We start from the raw sequence: 24,030 nt of genomic DNA on the forward strand, positions 1-24,030 counted from the left end.
CTGGGGATCAATTTAAAAGAAACGTTATATTTTCTTTTTCTTTTACATTAGATGCATTTTAGGTAACTTTGATTTTTTTTAAATGTCACTTTATTATCTGAAAAGAGACTTATAGAAAAATAGCCATCTATCAACGATTGCGCGCATTTTATGCGTAGGGCTTCCTAGTTCCAGGCCCCCTTTACCGTATTTGGGCGTATTCAACATGGCGGACACAAGCGGAGAACATTGTGCGCCAGAAGTTTCAGGATATCACCCATCTTATTACTGGTCTCACTTATCTTACTTTACTATCTACTTCACACAAGGCATAGAGATATTAGAGTTCTACACCAAGGTAATATTGCTCTGAAATTAATGTAATTTTCGACCATAGTCTCAAATGTTTTTCGGCATTAAAATTGCGAAGCATGATATTGACATGGTATGGGTGCCTATACTTACATTATAATATCCTTGTTTGTTTCTACTTACATCACACGATGCGGGTTATTGTCAGCACAAGGTGTTACACCGTCGCCAAGTTGTTGATTTGCCTCTAATCCATTCCTATTTGATGCAATGTGATGATAATATTCGCTTCCCTTCACAGGTCCCGTTCTATCATGTCTTGTTCGAGATCGCCCTTGTTCTATGGATATTATGGTTGCTACTCTCAAAGAGTTATCGCTTCAGAGAGCTGTCTTTGGAGCTAACAGAAAAGGTTTGTATATGATAATGAAAAAAGAGGGACTACCTAAATCTCTTTGGGTAATGATAACTTCCCTTGCCTTCTCTCCCCTATAACAGTGTTGACATGGAGAGTTGTCAGCTCTAGATGTCAGTAGCGGATCTTGGGGGGAGGGTTTAGGAGGTTTAACTCCCTCCCTTTGGGCTACTAAAAAGCCATATGTAACTAAAACAATTACCCATTCCACCTTAGTCACTGAGCCAAACCCCCCCTTTAGCCAAAAGCTAGATCGCCCTTGGATGTTACATATACTCTGGAGGAATTGTTTTTTTTTCTTTTCTTCTATCAATGCATCCATGCATGCAGCTGCCTCTTGGTAAATTTGGTATGATTTAGAAAAGACAATATCTGTGGCTTGCCCCCCTGAACAAAGTTTTCTAGCTAGGGCCCTGTTCCTCATTACACAAAATTTCGCGATTTTGGGATGGCGATATTTGGCAACACTTTATTTTTGCGATTTTCCTATTTTTGTAAAAACCAGATCACTATTTTCACGATTTCACGATTTTGGAATAATAATAATATCAAGCAAAACTGAAACAATTTGTAACAAAAAGATGCATAGGCCAATTTTTGTTTCATAAAAATCTATAAATACAAGTCCAACTCAACTCCTTACCGTACTATATGTACATTAGATTACTAACTTTGTGTTTCCACAAAGCTTATTAAACAGCCAATAATCCCCAAAAGGCTTCTTGTGTACTCACTTAATTTTCACGCATCCTAATTTTCGCGGCACTTTATTTTTCACGAATTTTTTTAAATCGCGATATTTACAATATTAAAGGGACGCGAAAATTAGGACGCGTTAAAATTACGTGAGTACACAAGAAGCCTTTTGGGGATTGAGTGTAATAAGGTACTGTGTGTAATAAGGTACTTAAAATAGAAATGAATTGACCATACAGGAACAAGAGGAGCTGATAGACGAATGGCAACCTCAGCCTTTAGTGCCATCCAGCCATCCTTATCCTGAAGATGTCATCACTCCCAAAGTTATTGATGGGTGAGAGAATACCTTGTTCATTATAGCTTCCTAATTCTGGTCAGACCAGTCAGTCTAAATTTAAGGCAAAACATTTGGAAATGTTTATAATACCTAGAAAAATATGGACAACAGCCAAAATGTTCTTGTTATATGTTTAATGTGGCAGGGAGCATGTTTTCTAATATTCTTTATGTTAAATAATTTATTTGATTAATTTATTTATGTAATAAATCTCAATTGCAGGAAACCAGGTCATAAGGTCCATGTCAATGGTCAAGAGTGCTTAAACCTGGCAACTTTTAACTTCTTGGGATTTGTGGGGAACCCGCGGATTGAGGTATATATTAACAAACTGCCCGGTTCAGAAGTCTACGGCCTTGTTTGGTCAAACATGCTAGCACACTGGATTTGTAGTATGTGTGTGTAACATTTATATCAGACAATTATAAGTTTTATAATTATATATAGTATGTAACATTTATATCAGACAATTATAAGTCAGTCTCTACAGGCATTCATCTACAGTAAGGTGGGGGGGACACACTTCACTTAAGGTACCAAGGGAGGCTAAACTGGGTCCACCTTGAAAAATCTAGCTGCGCCACTTTTAAATATTTTGCTATCTACTTCCCGTGTTACGAAATGCATGTCATATGCATTAAAATCAAGAAAGAATAAGACTATCTGACAGGTCTTGGGACAACAGAAATAATGACCATGCCTGTCCACACCCCCCCCCCCCCCCCGACAAAGTCCAGGGGGTCACCTATTAATAGAGGTACAGTACTTTCGAGAGAATCTATTTTTTGACCCCTGATTTTTCTTTAATACCTTAACCGCCAAAACGTGGGGAATTCTTATCAAGGGCTTGTCAAATATCTCTGATTGAACCCCTCCCTCCCCCCCCCCTCTCTCTCTCTCTCTACAAGAATGTGTAAGCCCCACCATCACCAGTTGTTTTTTACCCCACCCCCCTCAATGCAGGTCAATGGGGTTAAAAACCTGTTTCTATTTCTTGAGAAGTGAAGCCTGCATCACTGTGTTATGCTACTCTCTAATAACTGCACATTATGTTTAATTTTGCTTTGTCATAATTTCCAGAGTTCTGCAATAGACACACTTCGCAAATATGGTGTTGGCTCTTGTGGGCCGAGAGGATTTTATGGCTCAATAGGTAATCAACTGTGCCTATTCTATATTACTAGGTGATCCTCCTTAGAGAGTGCGAAGACTTCTTCAGGAAACTCTCCTTCAGTAAGCTATATGTTTCTTAACCAAGTGATTTTTTTTAAGATGTTCACCTACACCTCGAAGAGCGTTTAGCCAAGTTCATGCACACAGAAGAAGCTATCCTGTATTCCTATGGCTTCTCTACTGTTGCAAGTGCAATCCCAGCATACTCCAAGAGAGGAGATGTATTGTTCTGGTGAGTCCCCTGCAAGCTGACTAGTCCCAATAGTTGGGTTTGAAATTCACTAGAGATGTGGACTAATAAATCATACTGTAATATACAGTGCTGGAAGCCATAGTTTTTGACAAATTTGATCTATTTCCCATTTTTTTATAGTGTTTTATTTGTATTTTTATTTTCTTTGTCTGTCCATTCTTTGTAATTTATGTAAAGTTATAGCTAAGTTATAGTTCGGATTTGTATTCCACTAGACACGTGGACTAATAAATCATACTGTAATATACAGTGCTGGAAACCATAGTTTTGACAAATTAGATTTTTTTTTTCCCATTTTTGCATCAATGTTTGATTTGTATTTTTATTTTCTTTGTCCTTTTTTTGCTTTGTAATTTATTTAAATTTATAGCTAGAAAATAAGTTAATTTTGCTTTATACCTGCTAGATCTCCTTTTAGCCAAATGAAACGAACCTCGATTTTATGATGACGTTCCTTTCTCCCGGCGGAAATACAATAAAATGTATGAGAAATTACCTATACAACGATATTCTCGATTTTACGGTACAAATCTGTTCTCCCAAGCGTAATTTTGACCTCGATACAAAAATATTACTGATTCTGTCTATCAACAAAGAGAAAAAACTCAAGACACCACACACGTACAGTACAGTTAATCAGTTTTCTTGACTTTAAAGTCTCTTGTTAAATGCAGATTACAGTTTACAGAAAGTAACTGTACAGTCTTACACAGAGTACAGTTACAATATTATTATTTTGTAAAAGTTGATCATTATTTTGTAAAAGTTGATAATCAACCCGACCTTGCGATATTTTCTATGGATTTTCCTTTATATCGTAAAACCAAGGACCTCTTTCTAACAATACCTCGATTTTACGGTACATTTTCTTTTTCCCGAGGCACATAGCAAAATCCAGGTTCCTCTGTATGTATTTGCAAACAGCTCAACAGAAACAGTTGGCACAAATAAATTTTAACTAGAATATTGCTAAACTGGCTTTATGAAAGAATATTTTTCTAATCTGTATGTTTCTTCTCGATATAGTGATAAGGGTGTGTGCTTTGCTATCCAGCAAGGTGTGACGGCATCTCGTAGTAGGGTGATGTGGTTTGAACATAATGATATGGATGACCTTGAGCGGCTTCTCAAGGAGCAGCAAGAAAAAGACAGAAAGGTCCAAATAGTTAAATTCATTTTCAACATTATGATAGGTAAAATAAGAGCAATCATCTGATTTTTTTTGTCTTCAGAACCCCAAGAAGGGAAGTGTTACAAGAAGATTCCTTATTGTCGAGGGGTTGTATATCAATCATGGTACAATAGCACCATTGCCAAAATTGGTATGTCACTTTTTCAAGGCTGTTATCACAGTCACGATTGTCTCAAAATAGCATCTGTGTTTTCTTTTTTATCAAAACCTCAGTTGGAGCTGAAAAAGAAGTATAAAGTCAGAATTCTAGTAGATGAGAGCTGTTCCTTTGGTGTTCTTGGAAAGACGGGCAGAGGCGTAACAGAGTATTATGATATCCCTGTAAGCAATTTTTATGTTACAATGTGTGTTCCTTGTTATATTCTTGTCAGCTACTGCATCCTTTATTTGAATGCTTTCATGTTTTCTTCTTAGTGATAACCATTGGTTTTTGCCTACAGGTTGATGATGTGGACTTGATATCTGTCTCCATGGAGAACTCCTTGGCAACTATTGGGGGATTCTGCTGTGGAACATCTTTTGTAGTAGATCACCAGGTATGTACGTAATACATTAGGGGTGTAACCAGGATTTTCAGTCGTGATAGTGCTATCAAAAGGTTTATAAACAGGTAATCCATCAAGACAACAGCTTAAAGAGGCACTTGCATTCTTGTTGAAAGAAAATTATGAAAGAATGCGCCACAAAAGAATGTAAAATTCCTGTTTACTTAATCCAAGTGCAATACATAGAAAGGGACCTATTTATCGTGAAATGTATTATAAGTGTGTGGGAGACCTACCATAGTTGGATTGCGCTATGCAATTTCAAGATTTTCACATTTCCAACCACTGGATGTGATGTGGTAATATTTTATATCTGCATGTTTCTTTTTGTTATACCACTTGGTTTTGGCTACCCTGGGTAGCCAAAACCAAGTGGAATAACAGAGTCTCGAGCTTGGTTCGTTTACTATGTGCTGACTCGTAAACAGATGAAGCTTGAGCCTCTGGTACCCAGGATAGATTTTGGCTGTTTTTGAGCTTAACTGAATTTACAATAAGAATCACTGTTCGGCTGTGCAAGTACCCCTTTAAGGTTGGTTCTCACTAGGAAGCAGTCCCAAACGGAAGCACAACACAAACGAGAATCGGTCAAACACAAGCGCAAGAGAATCAAGCAGTTGTGTTCTCTTGCGCTTAAGTTAACAACATGTTAACTACATGCGCTCCGCTTGCGCTTACGTCCAAGTGAGAACCAACCTTTAAGGAAGCTAAGGAGGTGATGGCAACCATAGCTCACATATACTTTGAACTCAATGTTTTCTTGAGTAAAAATCTGTTTATTTGCAGAGATTATCTGGTGCTGGCTATTGCTTTTCTGCCTCTCTGCCACCAATGCTAGCTACTGCTGCTATTGAAGCTCTTGACATTATGGAGGAAAAAGATGGTTAGTATATGTATATACCAGGTTCCCTTTTACAGCAATCAGATCCAGAACATCACAAATAAATGGGTCACAGGATTTTAGAAAAGTGTGGCTTTTTTGACAGCCCTAGACCCCAATTTGATCATTGACCATAACAAAAGATGATTTAGATGAAAAAATCACACAAACAGCTATTTGACTTTTTATCTGCATAATACAAAAATATTTGTTGTTGTTTTTTGTTAGGTATGTTTAATGATCTTCAGATGAAGGCAAGACTTTTCCACCAAGAGTTGAAAGGGTTAGTACAAGTAATTTTTACCTTTCTTGAAAGCAATAAAAGACAAGTCTATTGAGTTTTAAAAAAATTAAAAATAATATGATTACTATAACCTGTAATATGGCATAATCTTTTTTAAAGCTATGCTTCCTTATTTTCATGACATTTTGCTGTTCTGATGTCAACAGAATCAAGGGCTTGCGAATTGACGGAGAAAGAGATTCTCCTATCATTCATCTGAGAGTTGCTCACACCAAGGGTAGCACAGAGGATGAAAGATTGCTCAAAAAGATTGTTGACAAGGTCAGTGAAGCAATTGCTTTCGTCTCCAAGTTACAGACAAATTGGGAACCAGGGTGCTCTTATTGTACTACTCCTACCTCCAATCCCTTCACAAATAATGCAGTAGCAAGCTGTGACCCTAGAGTCCACAGTACAAGCATCCACACGTTTGGGGCAGAGGATCGTTTCACCACAACACCTGATGTCTGCTTGAAATTGAGCCAACTGTGACCTTGACTATGGAATTTTTGTCATTGCTTAACAGGCGTTTGAAGAGAAAGTGGCCCTGACTATTGCAAGGTACTTGAAGGACCAAGAGACCTTTCCTGTTGAGCCAAGGTATGTCATTTATCTTTTTATGGCTGTGCTATTCAATCTACAGTGAACCTTGAATTTTTAAAATTGTTAATGTTTTGTCAAAAGAATGTTCAAATCACAGGACCTGGAATTGTGATTACAAGATTATCATTATGTCAAGGATAGTTTTTTCAAGTTTTACTGTAAATTAATATTCCAGTATAAGACACATACACAAAATATACACATATATGTGTATATTTTAAATTGTATAAAATTTTTCACTTGTATTATTTATCCTCCCCCCCCCCCCCTCCCCGCACATCATAAAAAAAAAGCATTTTTACCTTAGCAATAAAATGGGTTCGAAATCAGAGCCTCCCCCATATATGTGCCTTATTTGGGGCATGAAAGTTTGATAAGCACTGCTTTGCTTGTTCAAACAATTACAGTACCAATCTTCACAAAAAGTGAACTTGAGTAATTTTTACTTTTATATGCTTTTCAGCATTCGCATTACAGTCAATGTGGATCTAACAGAAACAGAAATTCATAGTGCTGCTCAGGTTATCAAGAATGCAGCAGACAGTATATTAGGAGGATAGGCTGGCAGAGAACCTTTGCAGTGTCTTTGCAGTGTCCCTTGGCACACCTGTCATCTCTCCCTGGAGATTTTGGACTCCTTCTCCCGCTCTCTCACATTGAGCACCAGATGTGCTTTTTAGCAACTTTTTTTTTACTTCTGCAAAGATATTCCATGGAAAATCAACATTTTGCCTATTTTCTATTAAAATGATTTTAACAATAATTCCCTCGTGTAGCGCAATTAATCTTACACCCTCAAGGGATCTATAAGTGGATTTTGCATGAGAGCTTTCTACTCGGCAGACGTCTGCGAGTGTATACCAACCCCTCCCCAAAAAAATGATATAACCCTCCCCTCCCCAAAAAATTCTTAAGCCTCAAGGGAGGTTGCAGAGGTATGCGGATGGTTGTTATTTTTGCATATTGTTTGTTGTTTTCTTAAAAAAATCTATACTGCAGTATGTAATATCATTGGTCATTGAAAGGATTGGAGAGGAGAATAAAAGAAAGGAGAGTAAACAGCAATAATTGTATGCAAAGCACTGTATTATAGATACTCAACTATATGGCACTTACAGTTCCTATATATAGAAAAAAGTATTTTTACTGTTTCACCTTTTCGTTTCAATAAAGACATTATTAGCAATGTAAAAAATATGATGTTCCATAATGATGTATCATATTTGAAGTTCCACTAATAATAAACCGAGTTCTTTAAGAAATGAAACATCTGATATATGAAATAAATCTTTATTTGAAAATTGTTAAGTTATTGATGTTATTGTATTTTATAATTATAAACTAGTAATAATCTATAAAGCACAGACATGAAGCTCCTAAATCATGAAGGCTATCAAGTCAAGTTGCATGATTGAAATTCTTTCATATTAATAAGGTATGGCTGAGGAGGGACTGTTATAAACAGTGATAATAATACTATCTTTTGCTTGTAAATCATTGTAAATGTACTGTAGATTGATTACTACATATGGCTTGCAATTGCTAAGACGCAAGATGAAAATCAATCATGAGAAGCTGATATTCCTCTCTGTCTTATAGTTTCTGAGTATGAGTGAACAGTATCAATAAAGGTCTTCAGTTTGTCTGGGTCATGGTCCGGATGCATGCCATGGCCAAGATTAGCTATGTACCGCTGGATGCCAAATCCACGTACCATTCCCTTGACAGCATAGACAATATCCTCCTAAAACAGTCAAGATGATTATATCAGTATGCAGAAATAACCTGAATCAAATGAAACCTAAAAAGAACCAAGGGGGAGGCAATAAAACCTCTGGCCATGACCAGCTCTGGTTGTGCTGTCCGCACCAGTATTACTAGTGGAAAATATAAAAAAAAAATTAGAAGAAAAAACATCCTCATTAGGTAGGGTCAGACTTACATGACTACCATACAGTGCAGCAGGATCCAGGTTTCCTTGTAAGGTCACAGTAGGAGCTACAATCCTGTAAGGTGAAAAAAATAACTATATTACAACTGAACGTTTTTGGAGAACTTAAACCACACAGCAAAATTACAGAGGAATTATATAGTTTCAGTACCTTGCTTCCTTTGAAGACATTGTCCAGTCTAGACTAACAACATCGTATCCACACTGGGACAATTCCTTTATTGCATAATGGGCACCTTTTGCAAATACAGTCTGAAATGGTAGCAAGATTGGAGTATTATTTAGGGTAATGATGAAGACAAATAATTATGCAATTGGTGTGAGCACCATTTACACAGCCTAAAATGGAAGCAAGAAGGGGGTATTATTTAGAGAAATGATAAAGACAAATAATTATGCAATTGGTGTGAGCACCATTTACACAGTCAGAAATGTTAGCAAGATGGGAGTATTATTTAAGGTAATGATGAAGAAATAATTATGCAATTGGTGTGAGCACCATTTACACAGTCTGAAATGGTAGTAAGATGGAGGTATTATTTAGAGAAATGATAAAGACAATGATAAAGACATTCAATTGCCGTGCTTACCATAGGCACTGCATCCGGACCAAGCTTTTCCTTGACCTTCTCCGCTATCTGTCTCAAGTAGGGCAGGGAGAATAGCATGAACATGTCATGGCCAAGAAGCCCCCCGTGTGATTCAAACACTTGCAGAATCTAACAGAAAGAAAAGTATGTCTGCGAACCAATCTAACCTGTTGGTGGGTCTTTGAGAAGGTCAAGTTCCCCTCCCACTCTAATTGTAATGGACCCAGGTGCACCCCATCCCCTTCAGACAGATGTTTCAGAAATGAATCTTGGGGCCAGCCCCTCCCCCTTGAAGAAGATTGGCCCCTGTATATGGACCTAATACTCTGCCTTTCACTGAATATCAGCCAAGCACACAATGTCACCTGTGAAATATAAGGACCACATTTCTGACAGTAAATAGAATACAGACAACGTTAATCTCATGAAAAAAGTCACAGCTATCCACCTTGGCCACCTTCTATATACCATGACAACGATTGATAATGGCATATATGCTAGACCATACTCAAACCTCTAGACTCTGCCTCTAAAATCTGCAGCATCAACTGGCTAAATAATATGCTAACCTGTGCTCCTGCTCTGGCTTGAAGCACCAAATGCTCGACAACAGCATCTGTTAGTATCTGTAACAGCTTGCTGCTTGCCTCCATGTGAGCATACAACCACTTCCTGCTCTTGGTGAAGTTTGTACTGCCACCACCCTCGATCATGTAGGACATAAGTGTCCACTAAATAAAGTTTGGAATATACAGAAGATAGTTAAACAACAAATTGCATTGAACTGTCATTTATTAATTGCATGTACTTCAATTCAAAGAAATTCCATTGCAAATACCGGTGCTCCTGTGAACCCGAAAAGGGGAACTTTGCCTTCAAGCTTGTGTCTTGTGAGAGTGATAGCTCTGTACACATAGCCGAGGCCTTCAGATATATTTGCATTTTGATTTAATTTCTGCAAGGAGAACAATTATTCAATAATTTAAATAGGTTAACAAGAAAAAAATCAAACAGAAACTATTTTATTAGAAGTTGTTGAGGTTCTAATGGATCTCTGTATAATTAAATAATAATAATAGTTTATTTAACCACGTAAAAACACCACCTAAGAGCCAGAGGCTCGTTATAATGTGTACCTGAAATAAAAAAAGGAAATAAAATGAATGATAAGACTATTTACAGGAGTAATGTATATTTGAATAATATTTTAAAATTATAAAGCTATGTATATTTTAATAAACTATTCTAACTAAGATATGGTTACAATTAAAAAACCTATTGGCCCATTTGGGCCCGTAGCAAGCGTTAAAAGAGGGGAGGTCTTTTGCCTTCCTCACTTTAACTGGTGTTTCGCTCCAGATTATTGTGGCTATATAAGAGAAAGACTTGTGGCCATATTCTAAATTAAAAGGCGGCAGCTTAAAGCCCCATTGGCAACCAAAGCGATTGTTGTAGTTTTGTAATAGCGACATTGTCTTGTGAGCGATTTGATTGGAGGACTATAATACGCATAATTATTCACTACCGACACTCTGAGGTGCGTGTTTCATCTTGTTTTAGCCGGTAAAGAAAGCTTTTCAGCCACTGTTTCCACAGGTAGCCCAGGCTCATGGTGAGTGTATGTTTATTACATAGTTTGTATGAGAGAACAAATCTCGTTGAAATAAATATTCTGATTTGAAAATAAGACAGTAGCTTGACGTTGCTGCTACTCAAACCCGCCATTATTTGCCATTTTAAGCTGTTTTGCCACTGCGAATTTTTCCTGTCGCCATCTGTATATGAAATAGACAAGGTTGCAAACTCTGACAACTGCCAAATTCCAAAATAGAGCCTCGATCTGATGTTGCTTTGGTTGCTTATGGGCCTTTAAGGCGTATGTATAAAATACTTCACATACCTCAATATCAGATGGATCATTCAGTGGTTCAGGGAAATGGGGACCCTTGCCCGGCACCATTTCCACAGTCATCCCAAGCACCTGAAAATAAATTGTATTTTTCTTTAATGGAGAAGGACCAATAAACAAAGGCTAAACCAAACACAACTCCCTGGCTAAACCTAGTGTGCATGGGGTCTTGCCAAAAAGTGTGGGGTTGAAGCATGTACTTGTTTAAAGCCTTCCTCAAATGGATTCCACACTTTGTCACATGTAAAGGGAAAGTTGTAGGACCAAAAGGCTACCAAATGGGTACTGGTCATTCGTGAATATTGAAGTTATAAATAAACTTATGGTCTTCAATGGATACTTGTTAATATAATAAAAATCATTATAAATGTACATCTTTCTCTGCATTAAGCAAAATATATCTAAATCCATTGTTTAATTTTGGTCATAGAATTACCATTTGTCAGTTGCGTCTGCTACTTGTGCTGGCAAGGTTTTATAAAACCCACTATTTTGGCATAGAATTGTCATTTGTCAGTTGCATCTGCTACTTGTGCTGGCAAGGTTGTATAAAACCTATCATTTTGGCAGCATTGTGTAGTTATTTGATAATCTGACTGAATTTAGGGATAATGAGTTTAAATCTACTCTCATATATCCAATAACCCCGAATAAACAGCACAACAAGGCAATGAAAAATCTAATATATAAAAATGAAGTGTTATTCATATTAGTAAACAGGGTGATACATATGTGGTTATACATACCTGGGGTATAACTAAAATATCAGAGAATATGATGGCTGAATCCAGATCATACCTTCGGATGGGCTGCAATTATAACAGATAATAGATCAATAAGTGGACTAAAAGAGGACTAAAAGTTTCAGCATAAGGGGGGGAGCTGAACTCCAACAGCACCACAGGATTGATGGAAGGGGTGATAGGCATGGACATACCTTATTTAATTTTCGCGTCACTTTAATTTCGCAAATGTCATGACATTAAAAGATTTGCGAAAATAAAGTGACACGAAAATTAAGTGTCGCGAAAATTAGGATGCATGATATTAAGTGAATGCACAAGAAGCCTCTGGGGGAATATTGGCCGTTTAATAAGCTTTATGGAAACACTTTGTCTATTTAGTCATCTAAGGTTCATAAAGTATGGTAAGTGGTTGAGTTGAACCTGTATTTATAGATTTTTATGAAACTAAATTTAGCCCATGCATCTTTCTGTTCCAAATTGTTTCAGTTTTGATGATTACAGCACATTTTAATTTCACTTGTTTTGCTTGATTCTATTATCCCAAAATCGTGAAAGCTGGTTGTTTTGAGTAATAAGTTAAAAAAGTCTAATAAATATACTGTTGCAACCAATCTGCCTGCCTCTTCCTTCTGTGGTTACACACATGCCCATTAGTAAGATCCAAAAGCAGAGACGCAACCTTCCTTTTGTGATTACCTGTAAAGTTAGTTCACAAGCCATTTCTGGTGTCTGCACAATCTTGAAAAAGTCTGCTCCATTTTCTTCTTTAAATTTCCGAAACTCTGAAGTGAAAAATAAGTTTGTTTGAAGGAGAAGACCAAGCTAGGTGTATGGGTTTTAAATATTAAATAATCCAATGTAATTTGAGATTAGAGCATGCAGTAAATTACATTGTTCATTTTACAGGTATCCTGCATACACCTGTACCCATTACTCCTAAAATTTTGCAAAGTAGCTAGAGCAGTGCCTTATTTTAGAATCTGTGAAACTTTTCTGGTGAGGGGGTAAACTACATTAATTTTGGGCCTAGCAAATGTTTTGATCAGCTTTTACTTTATTTTTTTTTTCCAGACAGGACAATACTTGCAGGACAATTCCAAACATATGACTATAGGTTATTTGGCTTTTTCAGTTTGGATAAAACGGCAAGTAAAAATTTGATACTGTTAAGAAATTCATAATGCCCATATTAGCCATTGAAAAACAAAAAAAAAACTTAGAGGTAATTCTAAAAAATATCAATGAATAGACATTGTGGATGACTCCCCATTGCTGTAATAACTGACCCTTGACAACAATTGGAAATTTGGCTGGTGTGTTTCATTTGAAATGTCATATGGATGGCTGAAACTCATTTCAAGGTTATTTGCGCCTGTTCTGGGGCACATTTTATATCTCAGGTCAGCTGGGGGTCGGTAAAATGTGAACATGCGTTCTAACCCCCTATGGTTTCCCTGTTTCATACCAATACTACATTCAGAACGACAGCAAAGCACTCTGTTAAATTACACGAACTCTTCGATAAAAATCTTATCGAGAAATAATGCAATAAGTAAGTATTTATTTACAAATTCAGAAACTCCCCTGTCAAGCTGGTCACGTCCTATTCCAATCAGCTTTCTGTGTTTTGGCCATCTTTGCAGAATTGCATAAAACCCAGAATCTCTCTCAGGAAACTATGCATACATACTATATACAACAAAACAATCGAAAAGGGTATATCATGCCGGTTTTTTTTTTTTTTTAGTGTTTTACAAACCTGGTAGGTACCGTCCCGCTTGTCTCATGACCCATACCGGAACACGATCCACACTTTCCCCCTTGGCAGCGCGTAATATCCGATCGTTTTGCAGTGCTGGAAAGTCTTTGCTTTCTTCGAGATTCGCCATAGAGACTAACTATAAGGTTGAGTGGGGCAGGGAATTGAAAGAATACAGTGGAGGAGTGCAGCTCGTGTGGAAATCGTCTTGGAATCACAGCTGGAAAGAATATTATGATTGATCGAAGACCATGCAGAGATTTGACCGAGCGGGGATTGAGTCTAGTACACAGCAAACCCACGATTAAACAGCAGATTAGTGACCCCTTCAGGGGCGGTAGGTTTGTTAGGCAAAACTCTGATAATAAACCACGAATTTCCCTCTACCACGAATTTCCCTCTAATTTGGCTAAAATGTGCCTTGTTTGCGACGCGCTCTCCATCTTTGATTACGAAACCAGGTCAAGTTACGTTGCGTAATCCCAGTCACTACCACGTGGCGCAAGAACTGTCCCTGGAACTTTCAAGCATAATTTGTAAACCCCATTCTTGCAAACCATAATTTGTAAACCCCATTCTTGCAAACCATAATTTGTAAACCCCATTCTTGCAAACCAAAATTTGTAAACCCCATTCTTGCAAACCATAATTTGTAAACCCATTCTTGCAAACCATAATTTGTAAACCCCATTCTTGCAAACCATAATTTGTAAACCCCATTCTTGCAAACCATAATTTGTAAACCCCATTCTTGCAAACCATAATTTGTAAACTCCATTCTTGCAAACCATAATTTGTAAACCCCATTCTTGCAAACCATAATTTGTAAACCCCATTCTTGCAAACCATAATTTGTAAACCCCATTCTTGCAAACCATAATTTGTAAACCCCATTCTTGCAAACCATAATTTGTAAACCCCATTCTTGCAAACCATAATTTGTAAACCCCATTCTTGCAAACCATAATTTGTAAACCGCATTCTTGCAAACCATAATTTGTAAACCCCATTCTTGCAAACCATAATTTGTAAACCCCATTCTTGCAAACCATAATTTGTAAACCCCATTCTTGCAAACCATAATTTGTAAACCCCATTTTTGCAAACCATAATTTGTAAACCCCATTCTTGCAAACCATAATTTGTAAACCCCATTCTTGCAAACCATAATTTGTAAACCCCATTCTTGCAAACCAAAATTTGTAAACCCCATTCTTGCAAACCATAATTTGTAAACCCATTCTTGCAAACCATAATTTGTAAACCCCATTCTTGCAAACCATAATTTGTAAACCCCATTCTTGCAAACCATAATTTGTAAACCCCATTCTTGCAAACCATAATTTGTAAACTCCATTCTTGCAAACCATAATTTGTAAACCCCATTCTTGCAAACCATAATTTGTAAACCCCATTCTTGCAAACCATAATTTGTAAACCCCATTCTTGCAAACCATAATTTGTAAACCCCATTCTTGCAAACCATAATTTGTAAACCCCATTCTTGCAAACCATAATTTGTAAACCCCATTCTTGCAAACCATAATTTGTAAACCGCATTCTTGCAAACCATAATTTGTAAACCCCATTCTTGCAAACCATAATTTGTAAACCCCATTCTTGCAAACCATAATTTGTAAACCCCATTCTTGCAAACCATAATTTGTAAACCCCATTTTTGCAAACCATAATTTGTAAACCCCATTCTTGCAAACCATAATTTGTAAACCCCATTCTTGCAAACCATAATTTGTAAACCCCATTCTTGCAAACCATAATTTGTAAACCCCATTCTTGCAAACCATAATTTGTAAACCCCATTCTTGCAAACCATAATTTGTAAACCCCATTCTTGCAAACCATAATTTGTAAACCGCATTCTTGCAAACCATAATTTGTAAACCGCATTCTTGCAAACCATAATTTGTAAACCCCATTCTTGCAAACCATAATTTGTAAACCCCATTCTTGCAAACCATAATTTGTAAACCCCATTCTTGCAAACCATAATTTGTAAACCCCATTCTCGCAAACCATAATTTGTAAACCCCATTCTTGCAAACCATAATTTGTAAACCACATTCTTGCAAACCATAATTTGTAAACCGCATTCTTGCAAACCATAATTTGTAAACCCCATTCTTGCAAACCATAATTTGTAAACCCCATTCTTGCAAACCATAATTTGTAAACCCCATTCTTGCAAACCATAATTTGTAAACCCCATTCTCGCAAACCATCTAGCCGCGCTTTGGTTGATTTCTCTCAAGGTCGCGCATGAAAAATTTGAGAAACCATCCAAGTTTTTGTTTTTTACTAAAATAATAACACGCCTCCGGTCTTTTGATTATTAAAGATCCAAGAGTACAAATATTATAAAGGTATAAAGTGCATTGGAATAATCCGAATCCCTTCTATGAACTGCAGTAACACGGTGATTTTGTCCTAGATGAGTGACTTTGTTACATGCAAGTAGCAGAAAAATCTTAATTACCCGTGCAAAACATGCAAAATGTCAGGAAAATTCACATTGCCCGTGCAAAACCAAGCAAAAAGGCTCCGCACTTGGCGATCAAAAACTAGAAACAACACCAAATACAAACTTATTTGTATATGGTATAGCAAAGTTCGTAGCGTTAAAATTGTCGTCGTCTACCTCGACAAGACCATAAATTATCACGGCTATAATGTAAACAGGTAAAAACACATTTTAGCGGGCAGCTACCATGTCTACGTTGCGACATCTCATATTGCACAAGTCCCTAGGGCATACTTCAATCAGCAGTTGCGCCATCCAGAGGTGCGCTTGACGCTAGAGTACATGGGCAGCGGAAGCAAAAAAAAAAAGATTGGGGGGAACAACACAAATTTAAAGTGTTTTATCTCCGAGCCCCCTTCCCTCCCCTATTTATTTTAACAGTCTACCGGAGAAAATTATTGGGGGAGGTGGGGGGGCTGGCCACCCTAACCAGATTATTGGGAGGTCCCCCCATGTTCCGCCGCCCATGGAGTAAGAAGAATATAAGGATGGCAGCTACTCCCAGTAGAAACAAGAAGTGACTGACCCCCCCTTAAAAATACTATTATTTTAATAATTAAATCAGAACTCCCTGATTAATTCTAAACTTTTCTTCGTTTCGTTGATATAATGCACATGCGGGAATTTCAGATGGATACTAAGCGAAAGCTATGCCTGTGGCTTTTTGCAAATGAATGGCAACTTAATGTTACAAGGATTTGCAATCCAGTGGCTGGTACCATTACTCTCTGTTGTCATGGCAACACAATCAGCAGAGTGACTGTTGGCGGTGAGGGAGCTGTACGAGAATGGTGATCCGTCATTCCACACCATCGTCCCCTCGGTTGTGACGTCATTCAACCCAATCCATGCACCCTTGTTGGTAAACAAACCACCTTGCAAGAAAAAAAAAATGGTTTTAGTTATTATGCGACTTTTCCCTTTATAGCTGCCCCCATTTTCGTGCTTCCCTAGCACCCATTCGGCTCCCAGTTTTGCCTTCCCTGTTGCGACAGGGGACTTGCGCTAAGAGATCACGTGACTTTTTTGGGTGGCAAACTAGCGCGCGCTCTGGCTTTTAGCGGCAAAATGACAGCAACAAAAATAACTAATTTAGCGCTTACAAATAAAAATGAATAATTAAAGATGATAAAATGATCCATAAGATTTCGATTTTTTACGATTTATTGAAATTAAAGACAACTTTATGAGATTTCATATGATCTTTATTTTGTAATTATTTACGGGAAATAATAGGCCATTCCAGCTATAAGCATGTGCGCGCACTCATCATGAGAACCTACCTCAACTACCGGCATGCAGCGCGCGATTCGTTTCTGATGATAACAACGGGAGGATGGTAAGCCTGTGGTACTAACCTCCTGATGAGAAACCCAGGACTAAAAACCACTGCTTTACGTTTCAGATTGCTTTCCGTTACATCCTAATTCTTTAACCATAGTCTGACAGTTGCCCGACCCCTTTTAAGTCATTCTCATTTTGTGTGTACTACCCTTTACTCCTTCCTGTATTTTTACCCTTCTACCCAAGATGTCATGGTACGAAATCAGCGGTCCATTCACACCTTTAACCGGTATTATCTTTAAAATAGACATTAAGCTGTAAGCTCACCATCTTGCTCGTAAAATTCTTGCACTTCGTCTGGACTCATGGCCCGGTAAAAAATCATGAGGTCTTTGATATAACCATGCAGTTTAAAGTCACCAGAATCCCTTTTGAGACCGAGTTCAGTGGTGACAGTGCCGCCGTAGGCGATGTCAACGTTGCTTAGGGTCGATGTTTGACTGGCTACCTGTGTGCCATTGATGAAGATGGTGATCTTCTTCTCCTGTCTGTTCCACGTGTTTACCACGTGATTCCACACGTCAGCCTTTATCACTTTGTCACTGTTGGGCACGAGAGATTAGGATAACTACCATAGCCTAGTCCCAGTCTTGACTTGGCTCCAAGTCCAATTAAGCCAATAGAAGCCATGTTCATGCCCAATTGAGAAGTCAATAACTTTTTTCATGTTTCTCTTATTATACCAGGGGCTAAGTACTTTTAAGCCACTCGGTCCCTGATAATACTCATCTAAAAAAAAACAGAATAGGGCCCACCCTCCGCACCCCCCCCCCCCCCACCCTTCCCCTACACACTCACCCCTACGGGCCTGAAGTGACCTAATCACAGCTAATAAATTTGCAAAAGAGGTTTGTTTACCCTAGCATATTTTACTACATTCTTGTCTACTTTTTCTATGTTCGTCACGTTACTAACCTTGCCGTCCTAAGGTGAGCAATGGCTTCACCAACAGGGTTGGCTAAGAGTGCGGTCAGGGATCCGTCAAGGTGAAAATTGAACTGGAACCTCTTAAGAGCATTACCCCAGTCACAATAATAGGCGCTATTCGTGAATGTCTTGGGCTTGAGCCAGACTGCTAGCGTGAAGCTTACGGTGGAGACGTCGACGTCTGGTACTCTAGCAAAATCATTGTTGGTTGGGCCATCAAGGAACAGGACATTCGTACCCTTGTCCGCAAGGTATGAGGCGGAGTTAATCAGTCTGAAACAAAAACTCATTATGGATTAGTACAGACACACACGTGACCATGATGGGCGGATCCAGACTCTAAAGAAGTTCGAAAATGGACATAAAAAGATAATTGAGAGACAATAAAAATAATGTACCCAAGATTTAATCCTCCGCCCTCTAGGGTCCGCCCTTGATTATTTATATGTGCCGGTTTTTAAATTGTATATCCGCAAACCCTTCCCGGTTGAGCCGTGAAACAAACGCAGATATTTTCCACTTAGTCTTCGATTTACAACAACAAGGTGCTGTTGTTGTTGATTACGTACTCGCAAGTGGTTTAAACAGTTTAAGAGGACAAAAAGGTAAAAAAAAAAAAAAAAAACACGGGAAACCATACTTCACATCACTTTCTGTGCCGTCCAAATGCCATTTAGCCACGAGCTCCTTGGAGACATTACCTGTGAGAAATATCACAGGGATAGCAAGGCATTAGACACAGTCGAGTGTTCAGTGTTTGTGTAGAAACTTTGTTACATATCGAAGAGATGTCATGTGTTTTATACAATTGATTTTGTTACAGAACATACACCAATAGACTTCTAAATCGACTCACAGTTTGCGGTGCAGCGTATGGTGGGTTTGACAAAGGTCTCTGCCACAAATCTGTCTTCGTTTTCGTTTGCAATCGACGCTAGTTCGGCACCGATTGCCTGACAACGCGAATGCGCATCGCTCCATGAGGCTGGCGTCGTAAAAAATTTAAAAAAAGACGACCCAAACTGAAACCAATCTCCAAGGAGCGCTAAAAAAGTAAAAGGATTATTCAAAGAGAAGCACTAGAAGAAGAAGGGATAATTCACTTAGAAACACTGGAAAAGAAAAGGGATAAGTCACTGATAAACGCTGAGAAGGAAAAGGGATAAGTCCCTTAGAAGCACTGGAAAAAAGAAGGGATAAGTCACTTAGGGAGCAGTCATTAATTACTGAGAAGGGGCGGCAAATATGTAGCGGGTGAGCTACATTTTTTGGGCGCGGATTTAGGCGGGGTCACATTTTTTGGACTGTCATTAAAGGGGGGTCACATTTTTTGGGCGTCGAATTTAAGTCTGGTTTAAATGTAATACTGAGCAAGAGATGAAATGAAAATTAGTCAGTTAACAATGTTTCCTACTATTGTATATCAAGTTCAATATTGTTCAGGTACCAATCTTGTTTTTATATAAATAAATTTTAAGAAACCCTCTCATGGTTGGCAGACAAAGCTCCCCTTTCAAATCAGTTGAACAAAACGAATACTTTAAAATGTTGCAAAACCTAGACTCAAATGTATTTGTTAAAGTTGTCGACGACGTAGTCGCTTTCTAGCGACACCAGTATTTGTTGTTAATCTCTGTGCCACTCTAAAACTAGCGAAAGTGAAAGTTCATACTTAAATCGAATAGGACAATATTGCCATGCTAGCTGATCTATATTTTAGTAAAGGTTATATTCAGCTACACTCAGTTTGCATATCAAGTCTCTGTGGTTTTAATGGACATAAAAATGTGGAGATGGTTGTGGTGGGGGGGTTGCAAATTTTTGGGCGTCCGGTCTAGGGGGGGTTACGATTTTTTGGGCTTGGCTTTGAGGGGGGGGGCGAAATTTTTGAGCCCAGGGTTTTGCAAAATTGCCACTTAGAAACACTAAAAGGAAAAGGAAAAAGTCACTTAGTAACACTGGAAAGGAGAAGGGATAAGTCACTTAGAAGCGCTGGAAAGGAGAAGGGATAAGTCCCCTAGAAGCACTGGGAAAGAGAAGGGATAAATCACTTAGAAACACTGGAAAGGAAAAGGGTTAAGTCACATAGAAACACTGGGAAAGAAAAAGGATGAGTCAGTTAGAAACACTAGAAAGAAAAAAGGATAAGTCACTTAGAAGCACTGTAAAGTAAGTAGAAGGGATAAGTCACTTAGAAGCGGCGGGAAGAAGGGATAAATCGGTTAGAAGCACTGTAAAGGAGAAGAGACAAGTCACTTAGAAGCACTGGAGAGGAGAAGGGATAAATCACTTAGAAACACTGGAGAAAAGGGATAAAGAAGGTTTATCAATATTGATAGCAGATGACTACCTCTCTTCTTGACACAAATGGTATCTTCCTTTTGACCACAGGATCTGTTCTGTAACGGTAATGTTCGATATTGTTTCAATCTCCTGGATCCACTGGCAAAGGGTGGATCTAGGGGGGGGGGGGGGCGAGCGGGCCCTGCCCCCCTATTTTCAGATATTCGGCTTAAAAATAACAAGAAATACAAGGAAATCCATGAAAGAACAATGAATCCGGCCCCCTTTTCTTGAAACCGTTGCCCCCCCTTTTTTTGAACTCCTGGAACCGCCTCCGACTAGGCATGCCCAGAAATGTCCCCCTATGTCCCAATTAGCGACACACGCGACCATTCCTTACCGTGAACTCGATGTACTCATACCCAGGAATCTGGAGAAAACTCGATAAACTTTGCTCTTTTGTCGAGTTGTTCAATTGACATGTGACCTTGTCGCCCTTACCATCTGACTTCATGTTGGCCAAGAAGCAGTTTACCGTATTTCTGCACAGTCTGATACACTCAGTTCTGCTCACGTGAGCCTTTTGGAACACGTGACGGAGCAGTGCGTATCCATAGTGACGTCGACCAGCGAAGCTATTGCATTGCATGTCACCGCTGACCATTAGTGCAGTGGTTGCAAGTGTGAGAAAAACGCACAGCATTCTCTTTGTCGTAGCCATAGGCCGGTTCCATGTATCTTTGAAAATTTGCATAAAACAAGCGATGTTGCAACAGGCTCCAACCCTATGCGCATGAACGCTCATGGAGATCGGCAATGCATGCGCGTGCGTTTTTTTCGTACATCTAAGTGAGAAAAATATATTGATGTCTTTGAAATAGCATTATCACATCAAAACAGCTTCCAAAACAAGCCCAATTTACCCACTTAAAAAACGAGATACGAGAAAATGAAACCAACCACTGCAAAAAGGGAAGAATAAACTTTATTTTTAATTTTATTTTAAAGAATAAAGTGATAGGACAAATATGGATTTTTTTTCTTATATTCATGTATTTTTCTCACTCAGATGTAACAAAAAGACGCGCGCGCATGCATTACCAATCTCCATGAGCGTTCATGCGCATAGGGTGGGGAGCCTGTGATGTTGATGTGCTTATCGTGATGTAAATACACCACAGGAGCGGAAACTATGACATTTTTGCAATGCATTTTTCTCATCAATCATTGAAATGACTGCCATTGTTCTTACTGTGGATGCAATAAATCATGGAAGCAAACAAAACGTTCTACAAAACTACAGAAGCCATCATTTGATTTTTCATAACAGAAATGAGGAAAACTCACGACAAATCACAATTCTGAGCTTCTTTTTTATTAGTTAGTAAAAACTATAGTTTAAACTTATTTTTCTCAAATATCATAGGAAATTTAGAAATAAAAATATCAAACCTAGCAATATTGGTCTGCTAAATAAACGCCATCTTGACGCACAGTAACCGTTTACCTAAATAAACGTCAACAAAAAAAATCAAAAAGCTTGCGTTATCACGCACGGCAACTGTATTCCATACCCATTTATGATTCGAACCATTTTAAGATGGCGGAATTGTTTTTTACTAAAAAAAGAATGCTTTTAACACGGAAAAACTTATTTCCTAAACTTGTCGTGCTTATAAGTTTGATCGTTCAGGAAAACCAGTTAGAAATTGAAGTTACAAACTATTAACAAATAAACAAGATTAGGACTTGTAAAGTATGGTGTTGCATCAATTCAACGACACTACACCAAGGGTACACACGAGGTATTTTACTAGGAAAGTGCTTACTTGGAAAGGATATATCTTACCTTCTTTTCGCCTTATTTAACCTTTGTCCTCAATACTGGCAGGTGCTACTAGATGAACTACTTACTTATGCACAAAGACTTTTATCAAATGATTTCACCAATTACCGTGTTGCTTTTGTGTAAAGCAAACAAGTTAACAAACACACGTAGAAGAACTTTGCGAAGGATCTAAAAGATTTCATGATAATATTGCAAAAAAAAACTGGGGAGCCCATAATTTTCAAAATGGTACATGCATTAGAAAACATTCCTTCAAATAATGTTTTCTAACAAGCTACGATGGAAGCTACCTATTGTTTTGAAAAAAAAAAGCTTAATTAATTCTCAGCATTAACTAGTAGTCCAACTGATGTCGATTCAGCTTATGCATCCATTTGTTAGATTAGGTGTAACAAATAAAATTGGTTATCTTTTCTAATCACCTTTAGCTCTGGGCTGAAACCAACTCTATGGTCTTGAACATTAAAACGCCATGGCACTACTGAACATCCTGCCGAATGACAACTATATATTTTTAAGTTAGCATGGGAAGAGAGGGCCAATAGTTAGAAAAGCTTTACGCTTTAAATGAAACCCTCCAGTTATAAAGTTTATTACATTTGTTATAGCAGCCGCTGGTATAAAGCTGGATGGACAGGTCGGCGTCTGGTACTTAAGCGTAATCACCTGTGGATGAAGCCTCTAGTATGAAGCTGGATGGACAGGTCGACGTCTGGTACTTTAGCGTAATCACCTGTGGATGGACAGTTATAGAAATCATATGGAAAAAGCATATCATTTGAAGATTCCTCTATAGGAAAGGACCCACTTTTTGGCCGCCAAGGGTGGGGGGGTGGTGGGGAGAACAGACAAATTATACAAGTTTCCTGAACTTTATAGAATAAACAATTGACGTGTGCAACCATTGAATAGTTACATGGATCTTTCACTTAATTAAACAGGACAATGTTATTATGTTTTACAAACACAGTTTGATTTGTATTTTTGACATTTCTCAGCCAATTTCGGACGTTTTCTTTCCCATCAAATCAGCGAGAAAACGCTAATGTACCCATAAATGTTTAACTACCGGACAACACTGGCTCAGACTAGGCGCCCTTTTGACGAAAATCTTAACTGGAAATACCAAATTTCCTCAATCTGTGCATGCTCCTTCCAGAGCACCGGCATTTGTTTCAATTTGCGAAACCCCCTTCCCCCCATGCAAATCCGACAAATATATCAGAATTTTATTTTATCTCACCTCATCCAGTCATCTATGATAATGGATGGGGTAGTGCCTATTAGACACGCATAATACGACTACAAATAAAACAAAAAAAAACATCTTACTAGGGTAATATTCTTTGAAACTTTATAAGGCAAATTCACTCCACCTCAATTCCTCTACTCCTTATGACGTTTTTGAGTTGGGCTAGATTTTAAGGGCGTCTGGTAGCCTAAAGTAATAAATGAGTTAAAG

General features: G+C 38.2%; 3 protein-coding genes across 4 annotated transcripts; 1 reads left to right on the forward strand and 2 right to left on the reverse strand.

Moving 5' to 3' along the window:
- Positions 1–66: 66 nt before the first annotated feature.
- LOC5507520 (serine palmitoyltransferase 1) lies at positions 67–14,012 on the forward strand. 2 transcript variants are annotated; one of them, XM_032376166.2, is made up of 15 exons: positions 67–337; positions 593–703; positions 1,642–1,739; positions 1,965–2,058; positions 2,823–2,895; positions 3,015–3,147; positions 4,195–4,324; positions 4,401–4,490; positions 4,574–4,681; positions 4,801–4,896; positions 5,692–5,788; positions 6,014–6,068; positions 6,236–6,350; positions 6,595–6,668; positions 13,615–14,012. In XM_032376166.2, the coding sequence occupies exons 1-15, from the start codon at positions 206–208 to the stop codon at positions 13,631–13,633; spliced, it is 1,425 nt and encodes a 474-aa protein (XP_032232057.1). In that variant the 5' UTR covers positions 67–205; the 3' UTR covers positions 13,634–14,012. The 2 variants fall into 2 exon arrangements, with proteins under 2 accessions (XP_032232057.1, XP_001628145.2); XM_001628095.3 differs by lacking the exon at positions 13,615–14,012 and adding an exon at positions 7,135–7,974 and having other exon boundaries at positions 68–337.
- On the reverse strand, positions 7,946–13,760 carry LOC5507525 (uroporphyrinogen decarboxylase). Its single transcript, XM_048724467.1, has 10 exons — positions 13,627–13,760; positions 12,564–12,649; positions 11,868–11,930; positions 11,113–11,193; positions 10,051–10,167; positions 9,782–9,943; positions 9,213–9,341; positions 8,774–8,874; positions 8,614–8,677; positions 7,946–8,415 (listed from the first exon to the last, which is right to left on the reverse strand). Exons 1-10 carry the CDS (start codon positions 13,754–13,756, stop codon positions 8,233–8,235), a joined length of 1,116 nt encoding a protein of 371 aa, XP_048580424.1. The 5' UTR covers positions 13,757–13,760; the 3' UTR covers positions 7,946–8,232.
- Positions 14,013–15,925: 1,913 nt separating the features above from the next.
- On the reverse strand, positions 15,926–23,909 carry LOC116614779. Its single transcript, XM_048724462.1, has 8 exons — positions 22,569–23,909; positions 21,120–21,457; positions 20,787–20,835; positions 19,293–19,481; positions 19,077–19,137; positions 18,425–18,709; positions 17,777–18,051; positions 15,926–17,040 (listed from the first exon to the last, which is right to left on the reverse strand). Exons 2-8 carry the CDS (start codon positions 21,438–21,440, stop codon positions 16,814–16,816), a joined length of 1,407 nt encoding a protein of 468 aa, XP_048580419.1. The 5' UTR covers positions 21,441–21,457; positions 22,569–23,909; the 3' UTR covers positions 15,926–16,813.
- Between the last annotated feature and the right edge of the window lie 121 nt (positions 23,910–24,030).

The sequence above is a fragment of the Nematostella vectensis genome, chromosome 1 (genome assembly GCF_932526225.1).
Source record: "Nematostella vectensis chromosome 1, jaNemVect1.1, whole genome shotgun sequence".
Classification (NCBI taxonomy): domain Eukaryota; kingdom Metazoa; phylum Cnidaria; class Anthozoa; order Actiniaria; family Edwardsiidae; genus Nematostella; species Nematostella vectensis.

Bases quoted from the DNA above. Each gene is read 5' to 3' on its own strand.
- LOC5507520 (XM_001628095.3), top strand. From the start codon at position 206: ATGGCGGACACAAGCGGAGAACATTGTGCGCCAGAAGTTTCAGGATAT. The intron at 4,325-4,400 runs GTCCAAATAGTT...TTTTGTCTTCAG, and splicing joins AGCAAGAAAAAGACAGAAAG to AACCCCAAGAAGGGAAGTGT. The intron at 6,069-6,235 runs GTTAGTACAAGT...TGATGTCAACAG, and splicing joins TTCCACCAAGAGTTGAAAGG to AATCAAGGGCTTGCGAATTG.
- LOC5507525 (XM_048724467.1), bottom strand. From the start codon at position 13,756: ATGGCGAATCTCGAAGAAAGCAAAGACTTTCCAGCACTGCAAAACGAT. The intron at 12,650-13,626 runs GTTTGTAAAACA...TTTTCACTTCAG, and splicing joins AGCGGGACGGTACCTACCAG to AGTTTCGGAAATTTAAAGAA. The intron at 8,416-8,613 runs GTAAGTCTGACC...TGACTGTTTTAG, and splicing joins CTGCACTGTATGGTAGTCAT to GAGGATATTGTCTATGCTGT.
- LOC116614779 (XM_048724462.1), bottom strand. From the start codon at position 21,440: ATGGCTACGACAAAGAGAATGCTGTGCGTTTTTCTCACACTTGCAACC. The intron at 19,482-20,786 runs GTAGTCATCTGC...TTACTTTTTTAG, and splicing joins CATTTGTGTCAAGAAGAGAG to CGCTCCTTGGAGATTGGTTT. The intron at 19,138-19,292 runs GTGAGTCGATTT...TATTTCTCACAG, and splicing joins CATACGCTGCACCGCAAACT to GTAATGTCTCCAAGGAGCTC.